This window comes from Danio rerio, chromosome 1, assembly GCF_052040795.2.
Source record: "Danio rerio strain M-AB ecotype USA chromosome 1, GRCz13ab, whole genome shotgun sequence".
Taxonomy (NCBI): Eukaryota; Metazoa; Chordata; class Actinopteri; order Cypriniformes; family Danionidae; genus Danio; species Danio rerio.
This window is the reverse complement of record NC_141021.1, coordinates 57785038-57797500: the sequence shown is the minus strand read 5'-3', so window position 1 is coordinate 57797500 and position 12463 is coordinate 57785038. Positions and strand designations below refer to the sequence as shown.

General features: G+C 38.3%; 1 protein-coding gene across 3 annotated transcripts in view; it reads right to left on the bottom strand.

Annotated features, from left to right (window-relative positions):
• Positions 1-4248, bottom strand: part of lgalsla (lectin, galactoside-binding-like a) — a 9826-nt gene extending 5578 nt beyond the window's left edge. For 2 of the 3 annotated variants that reach the window (XR_015475935.1, XM_087236335.1), the window contains exons 1-4: positions 4107-4248; positions 1381-1446; positions 1139-1227; positions 1-98 (exon numbers count right to left, since the gene is read on the bottom strand). The exon at positions 1-98 is cut by the window's left edge and continues 65 nt beyond it. Coding sequence is in view for 2 of the 3 variants with exons in the window: in XM_087236335.1 (XP_087092461.1) it covers positions 1-98; positions 1139-1227; positions 1381-1446; positions 4107-4139 (286 nt within the window). In the remaining variant the exon portion in view is untranslated. 3 annotated transcript variants of the gene reach the window in all.
• Positions 4249-12463: the final 8215 nt, after the last annotated feature.

The window sequence follows — 12463 nt, the reverse complement described above, 5'->3', positions numbered from 1 at the left end:
CAGACACACAGGCGTTTCGCAGGATCTCCCGATCCTCGAACCGCACACACATATCAAGAGCCACATCAGCACAGCCGCACGTCAGACTGATGTCAAAACTGACCCAGAGAAAACAGACAGAGATCAGTTACAAGTGTTACTTATTACTTGCTCAATGCACCTTTGTCAGCGATTACAGCCTCAAGTCTTTTTGAATATGATGCCACAAGCTTGGCACACCTGTCTTTGGAAATTTTTGCCGATTCCACTTTGCAGTAGCTCTCAAGCTGTATCAGGTTGGATGGGAAGCGAGGTGTACAGCCATTTTCAGATCTCTCCAGAGATGTTCAATTTTGCTGCATTCATCTTTTCCTCTATCCTGACTAGTCTTCCAGTTCCTGCTGCTGAAAAACATCCCCACAGCATGATGCTGCCACCACCATGCTTCACTGTAGGGATGGTGTTAGCCTGGTGATGAGCGCTGCCTGGTTTTCTCCAAACGTAACGCCTGGCATTCACTCCGAAGAGTTCAATTTTAGTCTTATCAGAGCAGAGTGTTTAGTTTCTTATGGTCTGAGAGTCCTTCAGACGCCTTTTGGCAAACTTCAGGTGGTGAGTGGCTTCCGTCTGGTCACTCTACCATACAGATGCCTGATTGGTGGATTGCAGCACAGATGGTTGTCCTTCTGTAAGATTCTCCTCTCTCCACAGAAGAACGCTGGAGCTCAGACAGAGTGATTATCGGGCTATTGATCAACTCCCTGACTAAGGCCCTTCTCCCCTGATCGCTCAGCTTAGATGGCCGGCCAGCTCTATTAAGAGTCCTGGTGGTTCAAACATCTTCCACTTACGGATGATGGAGGCCGCTGTGCTCACTGGAACTTTCAGAGCAGCAGAAATGTTTCTGTAAGCTTCCCCAGCCTTGTGCCTCGAGACAATCCTGTCTCGGAGGTCTACAGACAGTTCCTTTGTCTTCATGCTTGGTTTGAGCTTTGACATGCACTGTCAACCCTGGGACCTTATATAGACAGGTGTATGCCTTTTCAAATCATGTCCAATGAACTGAATGAATTTAATCCACTTTGAAATAAGGCTGTAACATAAAAACATGTGGAAAAAGTGAAGCGATATCAATAGTTTCCAGACGCACTGTATTTACCTGTCAGGATCTGCGCTCACAACACCCATGATGGTGATCTTCTTGCCAGGTCTCAGCCCTCCACGGATCCCTCCACAGAACGGCACGGCCTGAAACACACACAACACGAACACACGCACGCATACAATCACATCACAGACACACACACAATCATATCACATACTATACACAGTCACATCACAAACATCACACACACAACAACATGCAAATCCAAGCACAACAGCCTTTGTTTTCGCCTTTACCAGTTTCTGCTCATCTCTTTGTGGTGACTGAAGCTCCCCGAATGAACTGCTCAGATTTCTGCTCCTCTGTGATGTATGAATGAGGCGCAGTCATGATCAAAAGAGGCAAAAAACAGGATAATTATTACAGACTGCTGGAAAAGCTGATTCACACACAAGTCTATCGCAAAAACCATACAAAAAACTACAATATCTGGACTTTATTTTGTTCACTAAAAGTGAATGAGTTGTCAGACTAGACATAAAGTACAGAAATTATTTAATCACTCCTATAGTCATCATTTATTTTAATAAACACCATCTTTCTGAAAAAAATCATATCTGTTCATATGCTCAAATCTTAGAAAGCTTTTACATATTTATGGCCTGCTGTATTTCTGTTCTATATTATAAAATAGAAAACTATTTAGTATTTTTTAGATAATTAAAATATTTTTTTTATTTTTTTTACAAACTGCATTTTATTTTTTTTTATTCATCTTGTGTGTGTGTGTGACTCAATTTTAATTCATTCATTTATTCATTTTCTTGTCGGCTTAGTCCCTTTATTAATCCGGGGTCGCCACAACGGAATGAACCGCCAACTTATCTAGCAAGTTTTCACGCAGCGGATGCCCTTCCAGCCGCAACCCATCTCTGGGAAACATCCACACACACATTCACACACACACTCATACACTACAGACAATTTAGCCTACCCAATTCACCTGTACCGCACCAGGAGGAAACCCACGCGAACGCAGGGAGAACATGTGAACTCCACACAGAAACGCCAACTGAGCCGAGGCTCGAACCAGCGACCTTCTTGCTGTGAGGCGACAGCACTACCTACTGCGCCACTGCTTCGCCCTCCTTTTTAATTAATATCCTTAAATTAAATTGTATTAATCAAAAAGCTGGTCTAATTAAATGTCAACATTAAACATACGTTGACTTGCATTTGGCAATTTTTGCGATATACAATTTTAAAACCTACACAGGAGCATTTTGAATGAAATACGATTCATGTTTGTCTTCATCAAATTCAGATTTATTCATATTTTAATTAAATCAAGTACACAATGAGTGATATTATGATATTGCAATACTAATTGTAGATATTGATATTGTTATTATTATTATTACTACTATTAATAATTTATTCATTTTCCATCAGCTTAGTCCCTTTTGTCATCAAGGGTCGCCACAGGGGAATGAACCGCCATTTATCCAGCATATGTTTTACACAGTGGATGCCCTTCCAGCTATATCCCAGTACAGGGAAATTCACACACACACACACACACACACACACACACACACACACACACACACACACACACACACACACACACACACACTATGGTCAATTTAGTTTATTCAATTCCCCTAAAGCCCATGTGTTTGGACTGGGGGAAACCGGAGCACCCAGAGGAAACCCATGCCAACACGAGGACAATATGCAAACTCCACACAGAAATGACAACTGACCCAACCGGGACTCGAACCAGCGACCTCCTTGCTGTGCGTAGGCATGGACCTGTATAAAATTCTGGCAGTATGATAACCTTGGATAAAACTATATCACGGTTTTACGGTTTAACGGTGTTGTGATCACTGCTCAAAAATATATTACTTTAAAATGTCTGGGTATAAAAACACAGTTTTCTCTATGTTTTATTTTAAGAAACCTTTAAAATATTTCACCTTTTTATTTTGAACATGTCAGGCTTAACAGTTTAAATAACTCACTGACCATCTTACAAAACCTTACAAATACCTTAGGAACGGTATTTAAATTTTTTTTTCAAAACCTTGACTTTTCCAAACCGCAGTAGGCCTTGAGATTGGTTATCGTCCCATGCCATAGTGGTAAAGTTGGTTTAATATTCGGATATTCAGACATTCTCCTTAATATTATAATTTCAGAATTAAATTCTAAATAAGGAAATCATATTAGCAGCCAATGACTATTAAAGTACAGCATTGTTCACAGTGAATTAGATAGTGTTATTGTTGTTTAGAAGTCATACTTGCATGCTAATTCCGACTGAATATTCAAGGTAACGTGATAAACAATATATAGACTGCTAAATGAACAAATGTGCGAATATAAAACCAACTTTACCTCTATTCCCATGCCTAGCTGTGAGGCAACAATGCTAACCACTGTTCAACTGTGTTGCCCCTTAAGATGATAATGATTATATGTAGTACTAGTAGTAGTATGAGAATAATAAAAGTAATTATCAGGCTATTTTTATTATTATTATAAGCATGCTCTCCTGTACAAAAGTAATAAGACCATCCTTAGTTACAATTCCTTCAAATTAACACAATTTTTAATATAGGATTGTTGTTAAAACACTGTACATGTCAATATGTGCTCACATATTTATTGTATAAACTACTCTTTGGCTTCACGGGTCATTATAACGCATTAATGTTGCGCATTTCAAGTTTTCCCCGTCATCTCCTGAGTTTGACAGCTTCCCACAGACTTCCACTGTAGGAGGAGCGTCAGCATTCTGCTAAACATCTTCTACTACACCTATATATTTACAGCAACACATATATTGTGAGTAAAACGACGACAATCTTTGTTATGGTATATTTCGGGTGTGTTATTCATTGTAAAGCAACACTACGCGCAGATTTTCGAGTCAGCTGGTCAAACTTGTTTCCGTGTGTGAAGCAGGCTTTCAGAAAACCCACGTGACGTCACTCCTGATTATTTAAATACTCACAAGTTCCTGTCGGACCGCGCTTAACTCCGCCATCTTTCACGCAGATCCAGCATGAGAAGCCCGGTTTTGCTCTGTTCTGCCCGGTACGAAATCCCTGACACACACGGATCTCCCGGTTCGCATGAGTTTCAGGCGGAGGAACGCAGAGAGACGCGTCCGACCAATCATAGCGCGACCTGCCGGTTTTGCGTTGTGACGTAGGCACTATGTTAATCCGAGCGCTTTCTAAAACTAATTAATCAGCTCTAATGACTTTAGTCTTTGTTTATCCTCATGAGACTCAAAAATATTTTGGGTTTTACATAAGATATATGTGTGCATTATATATATATATATATATATATATATATATATATATATATATATATATATATATATATATATATATATATATATAAAATCCATATGTAACAGACCACATAAAAATATAAATATTTATTTTTATATATATATATATATATATATATATATATATATATATATATATATATATATATATATATACATATATAAATATATATATATACATATATATATTACTAACAGCAGCTTCTTATTACTAACTTGTTTGCCTTATTTTAAACAAGGACCAAAGACTCTGAATTGAGTAAATTTTACTCAGAAGATTTTGCTGTGTGTTAAACATCATTTAGGGGGCTAATAATTCTGACTTCAACTGTATGTATATATATATATATATACACACACAAAAGGAAAGAAAAGAATGGAAAAATAAGGAGGAGGAGGGCAGGAGAATTAATAAAAAACAAGGAAAGGTTTAACTCTTCTAAAATATCTAAAATAACCGAAGGGTCCATCTTCTTCATGTGATCTAAAACAGGTTGCCAAGTGAGAAAAAAAACTCTTACAGTGTATTGTAATTTTCTATAAGCCATTGCTTAAAGGTTGGAGGATTTTTTTCCTTCCACTTGAGCAATATTAATCTTCTAAGTGTAGCAAGGGCAATCACATGTATCTTGTATTAAAACATAAGGACTGTGGTGTGATATTGAAATTATGACCTCGGATTCCATATAAGCATTTAATGCATCAGAGAGAAATTTAAATATTAGCTGCTGGAAATCCTTTAATTTTCAACAAGCCCAAAACATATGGGATAGTGTAGCTGGCTCAATATTACATCTGTCACAATAGGCTCTATATTCGGTTTAAATTTGGCTAGTTTCACTTTGGATCAATGTATTCTGTGTGCTACTTTAAATTTAATAACTCTATGTTTTAGACAAATTAAAGATGAGTGAATATAATCTCAAATAGATTGCCACACGTCTACTGATAATGTCCAGTTCCACCTCCTCTTGTCAAATATGGAAGTTTTAATTTTATTTTTAGGGTTAATTCAGAATGTTTAAGTATTGATGTTATTGTGTGTGTCTTTTATCAATACTTTGAATTAATTTGTATATTTTTATACAACATAGTCATACATATATTTACATATACAAAAAATATACACATTATGCACAAATACATATTTTTTAAATATGAACTTTTAATTTTTTCTATCCTGCTACATTTCTTTCTCGTTGAAAGTGGAGAAACATCTGATGCAAAGTTACATAAATGAGCCTCAAACTCAAGTCCCTCAAGCTCTGATGACCGAGCAGATGTGCAGCATTTAACATCTCAGCAACACATGAACACAGCAGACAGACTCCACACGGCTATAAAATATAAGTGGGATGATGATGTTGAGTAATAAATAACACCGATTTAAACCACATGTACTCTGGTAACTCCAGCCTGCAGTTGCGTAAGAGTCAAATTTGTTAACATAAACTAAATTAGAGGAAAACTGGAGGGAAAAGAGGGAAAGGCTTTCAGACAAACTGAGCTGTAAAACAGTCTGTAACTCATGAATGAAGTATTATACACAGTGCTCTTGGAAAGTTGTAGTGATTTTACACATGACTGATAATATGTCTATTTAAATCAATGTAAACAAGCACTCGATGTTTTGTGAATGTTCATACAGCAGGTGGCGGTATAGAGCAACTCAGATTCTGTCACACAGTAAAACAGCTATCTATCTATCTATCTATCTATCTATCTATCTATCTATCTATCTATCTATCTATCTATCTATCTATCTATCTATCTATCTATCTATCTATCTATCTATCTATCTATCTATCTATCTATCTATCTATCTATCTATCTATCCATCCATCCATCCATCCATCCATCCATCCATCCATCCATCCATCCATCCATCCATCCATCCATCCATCCATCCATCCATCCATCCATCCATCTATCTATCTATCTATCTATCTATCTATCTATCTATCTATCTATCTATCTATCTATCTATCTATCTATCTATCTATTTTTTTGCAAAATATGGCCTTTTATATTTTTTTACCATTGTAATTACACATATATACATATATGTTCACTTCAAATATATGAATAATAATTATATATATATATATATATATATATATATATATATATATATATATATATATATATATATATATATATATATATATATATATATAAGAATAGAAACGCCAACTGACCCAGCAAAGGCTTGAAACAGCAACCTTCTTGCTGTGAGGGGGATATGGTGGCGCAGTAGGTAGTGCTATATATCCGTACAGCCTCTACCCTTTGTGTATTACTCCCCCCACAAACAGCCAGCAACAACCAGACACTAGCAGTTTGACAAATATTACTGCTGTTAGACAACAAAATATACTTTTTAGTCGAGAATGTAGTTGTTAAGATTGCAACTATGCAGTTTATTTGCAAGAATAGTGCCTATTTTAAAATATATACAAATTTGACATTGTCTATCCACAAGATGGCATCATAACCGCATAATAAGCCCTTGCTCAGTGTGTTCTCTTGAGCGCATATAAGAAGCTGAAAACGTAAGCCTCGTGGTTTTTAAGGTGGACCGGATAAAGTCAATAAGAAGCTGGATTCAGCCTTGTCCCTCCTTATCGCAAACACAACAGCAGTCTGGTGAGAAATCTCTGTAGACGGATGGCATTTCATGTCACGTTCAGCCCTATAATCTTAAAATGTGAGCAATATTTGCTGTTTTGTCATCACCTTAAGGGGGTCGCACACCAGAAGTGCCGCTTCACATTACGCTATAGAGAATCATTCAAATATTAGCTCCAAAGTGACGTTGGTGAATTAGTAACGGCTTCTGCTGTCCTGACCTCAGCTGCAGATGTGAATGAATGGCGGAAGAAAGTAGTTCCTAATACAAAAGGGTTTTAGACTCTCTGTGTTTGATTTTCTTTTTTATGTACAAGATTGCTCCGTCAAACTGTTGTATAAACGCAATATCACACTTGTAGCAGTGTGCTATGGCTGTATATCAGCACTGGTGGGACGCCTCCCACCAGTAAGCAGCTGCTTGGGGCCCCAGGGAATTAGGGGGCCCTGACCAATCATAAGAAGCCTATATTAATCATATAGCTCTTTTATAAATCTATGTTGTAAAATTTGTCCATAACCATTAATATTTTAACGTTATCAGTCTGCTTCTTTTCAAAACTGTACATGCAAATAATAAAATCTAATCTCAATTATGGCTAATTAACATAGTTTGTGAACTTGTTTTTTATTTGTGACTTTATTGTATTTAATTTCACATTAGAAAGATAAAGGTTCCACTTAATAATATATATATAATATATAATATATAATAAACATGCAGTTCATTTACAAAACAAAACAACAACAAAAAGCTAATCTACAGAGAGAATAATATCGATAGTGAATGAGAACGTTTTGAGTTTCAATGCTTGGGCCCCATAGCTGGAATTGCTTAGGGCCCCCAAATCACTAAGTCTGCCTCTGTGTATGTAGTGAAGTAAAAATATAAAAATATAAAAAACTTAATATTCACTCTAAAATACTGTTAGCCGGCAGCTAACTCTCACATTATCGCCTACTGAAGCAGACATCCCAGGTTGGGAAAAGTAATTTCCATGGGAGACAGAGATGATTTGCGGGAGTTTGCAGGAGATCGGTGGGGCGCGACATATCTACAGACGTGGGGGGGTACGTGACGTATTTAAAGAGCAGGGAATGATGCAGTGTAGAAGGGTGCGCAACGTATTTGAGGACCGGGCGGGGAACACACGACTTCCAGGAGATTATCGTTTGTTTGCCGGCATCTTGTAGGAATTTCTGGGAGACTTGGGATGTCTGCTGAGCTAAGCAGGGTTGTACCTGCTCAGTAGTTGAATGGGAGACCACATGGAAAAGCTAGGCTGCTGCCGCAAGTGGTCTTGGTGAGGCCAGCAGGGGGTGCTCAACCTGTGGTCTGTGTAAGTCCTATACCCCAGTATAGGGAAGGGGACTCTATACTGCTTACTGACTGCTGTCTTTCTGATGGGATTTTAATTCGAGGTTCCAACTCTGTGGTTGTGAAAATCACAGTATGTCCTCCACGAAAGTGTATGGGTTTAACCTTGGCATCCTAAAACAATTTAACAGCCGAAAATGTTATGCTATTTAATGAATACTCAAATTTTTGTGGCTTCAGTCATTATTGGGATACTTTTTAAAATCCCAATAGCATTGTTGGTGCTATAGCCTGGTGGTTAGTGTGCTGGCGTGTGATGCAGTAGCATGTCAGGGCGTCCTGGGTCCGAGTCCCGCCTTGGGGACATTTCCCAACCCAATCCCTCTCTCTCTCCCACTTCGTTTCCTGACTCATTACTTTCATTATAAGCAGTAATTTATATCTAATTATAAATTATCATTCAGTAAGGAAAATAATTATCAATATTGCATTTTTGCCATATTGCCCAGCCCATTTTTGACCCAGGTCCAGACTCTGTGGGCATTTAACATCCCAGGATGTCCTTCAAAAAGAGTAGGGGCTTAACTCCGGCATCCTAATTTGTCCACTGGCCTCTATCCATCATGGCCTCCCCATATCAATATTGGCTTCATTGCTCCGTGTCTCCTCCCCACCAATCAGCTGGTGTGTGATGTACAGTCTGACGCAATATGACTGCCGTAATGTCATACAGGTGGATGCTGCACACTGGTGTTCGATGAGGAGATTCCCCCCTATGTGTAAAGCGCTTGAGTGTCCAGAAAATAACTATTTAATATAAGGAATTATTATTAATATTATCAGTTCACTGTTGCATAGACTTCATGTTATCCCAACACAACCCGATTACTGTAATTTTTCTTTTTTTAAACAAATTTAAGTGGATTGAACAAATAAGCTGTGCCCAAAAACACTCAAGAATTGTGTTGTTTCAGCTCAATTTAAACAAGTAGTCTGAACAAGCAGTAAAAGTCCCCTTAAAGAGTGTTGTACACAATAACACACCGAGTACAAAATGTCCTCCCAGCTCGACCCGCAGTTTAACTTTGTGAAAACCGATCTCTAAACATCTCCCTTCATCCCTCACAGACCTGTCGCCTTATTCACGTTCATAAGCGTGCCAGTTTTTAGTGAATAGCCGTAAAGTCAACCGTAAAGCATGTCAAATGTCACGGTTCACTGTTGTACATGGGGCACGACCGGTTTGAGATCTATAGACTTAGAATTCACTAATGTGTTACACAGACAAAGACTTTTAACACAATATCTCTCTTTTCTATCTCCTACGCCCTACTATAACACACACACACACACACACACACACACACACACACACACACACACACACACACACACACACACACACACACATCAGGACTCCGGCCAAGCAGTCCTTTGTTTCCCTCCGCAGTCCAAGTTCAGGGTATTTAAAACACACTGTAAACACACTCGTGCGCATGGCAACTGTCGCCATGACGCCATGACAACAAGCCCTTGGCAGCTGGGGTAACTTAATATTTGCCTTGCGTTAGCATAACATTTTCATTATGTAAGGCTAGGCAGTGAGGCGGTGCGCGCGCATTGAAGTCGAGAGCAGGCGGTTGCTATGTTGCTGTGTGTTGAGCTGCAACTGTGGCAACAAACCCATGCTGAAGTACTTCCTTTAGAGGAACATCTGGTGAAAAAAAAGTAATGTCCCCGGGGCGCAATGTGCTCTGAGAACTGGAGAGAGAGAGAGAGGGAGACTCACACAGATATACATATACAAAAACACACACACATGCAAACACACACAAACACACACACATACAAAACACACACACACATTAATTAATAAGAAATTAATTTAATTTTGTCTGTGTTTTGCATACTTAAACCCACACATATTTTCTTATTAAAAATTATATTTAAAAAATACATATTAAAATACGTTTTCGAAAAAACAAAAGCTTTAACCTCTCACACTCTTGTGTATTGTGTTTTGTATGTTTTGTGCTTGTGTATTGTATTTTATTCTATATTTAATTATATTCTATATATACTAATAAATGAATAATAACGATTTGTAAAATGCTAATTGTGTGTTTTTTCTGTATGTATTGTAAAAACTTTATGATTTTATTTATTTTTAATATAATCTGTAATGCTCTGGCAATACCAAATATGTCAAGTACTGCCACGTCATGCCAATAAAGTTTTTTTCATCAAATCAAATTGAATCAAATTGAATTAAACCCTGCTGAAAAATCCAGCTTAAACCAGCCTAGGCTGGTTGGCTGGTTTTAGCTGGTTGACCAGCCTGGTTTTGGAGGGGTTTTGGCCATTTCCAGGCTGGTTTCCAGTCATTTCCAGCCTGGTCTTAGCTGGTCAGGCTGGAAAATGACCAGCTAAATCCAGCTAAAGCCAGCTTGACCAGCCTGGTTTAAGCTGGATATAGCTGGGCTCCCAGCCTGGCTAGGCTGGTCAAGCTGGTTTTAGCTGGTCATCTCCCATCCTGACCAACTAAGACCAGGCTGGAAATGACTGGAAACCAGCCTGGAAATGGCCAAAACCCCTCTAAAACCAGCCTGGTCGACCAGCTAAAACCAGCCAACCAGCCTAGGCTGGTTTAAGCTAGATTTTTCAGTAGGGAATAGAGTTGAGTTGATTTGAATCAAGTGGAGTGGAGTCGAGTTTATTTTAACTCAATCGAACTGAATCGAGTCCAGTCCAGTTGAGTTAAGTAGAGTTGAATTGAAACAAACTGAGTTGAAGTCGAGTTAGGTTGAGTCGAGTCGAATTGAACTGAATAGAGTCAAGTCGAGTTGACTTTAGTTGAGATTAGTTGAATCGAGATGAGTAAAGTCAAAATGAATAGAAGCGAGTGGAGTTGAGCAGAATTTAATTGAACTGAATCGAATTGAGTTGCAGTTGAGTTAAATTGAGTTGAGTTGAATCGAGTCGAGTCAGATTAAATGGAATCGAATTGAGTTGAAGTCGAGTCAGGTTGAGTTAAATTAAATTGAATTGAATTTAATTGAACTGAGTTGTGGTCGAGTTGAGTTTAGTTGAGTTGAGTTGAGTTGAGTTGAGTTGAGTTGAGTTGAGTTGAGTTTAGTTGAGTTGAGTTGAGTTAAGTTGAGCTGAGTTGAGCTGAGTTGAATTGAATCAAGTCGAGTCAAGTCAAATTGAGTCGACTAAAGTTGATATGAATTGAATCAAATTGAGTTGAGTTGAGTTGAGTTGAGTTGAGTTGAGTTGAATTGAGTCGAGTCGAGTCGAGTCGAGTCGAGTTGAGTCGAGTTGAGTTGAATTAAATTGTGTTGATTTGAATTGAATATAGTTGAGTTGAGTTAAACTGAATTGAATTGAGTTCAATTTAAAGATTAAATAGAAATTTAATAAAGTGAGAAAGAGGAAGAGGAAGATGCAGTCACACAGACTCACACGCACACACACACACACGCACACACACACACACACACGCACACACACATGAAGCAGAACAGATGCATTATTGCCAGACTCCTCATGGCAGTGCCTGTGCTAGACTGATGAGTGTTTGAAAGCCGTTGCTGTGTGTTGGAATCTGACTCACTTTAAAGGGTAATTTGGGGATTGCTTGGTTTGAGGAGAGACTGAATGTCCAAGTGTGTGAGTAAACGCTCCGCTTTTCCCTGTTTATGTTTGTGCCGCCCACACCCATGACTACACCTGTGTGTGTTCAGCACCATCACACCCTATCACTGCATCACACACACACACACACACACACACACACATACCGCCAGCCAACTAAGCAACAGTGATGATGTCACCCAGTGATTTGAGGCTCATGTTTTAAGATCTGTTCTGTTCTGTGCTGCTGTGTTCTAATCTAATCTGTAACATTGTGTCCTATTATACGCTCATCTGTTAAGTTTTATATGGCACGTTCTATTCTATTATGTTCTATTCCATCTTTTTTATTCTGTTCTAGTTGTCTACTCTTCTATATCTTTTAAAAATAGTCTATTTTTTCTAATTTACTTCTAATCTACTCTAC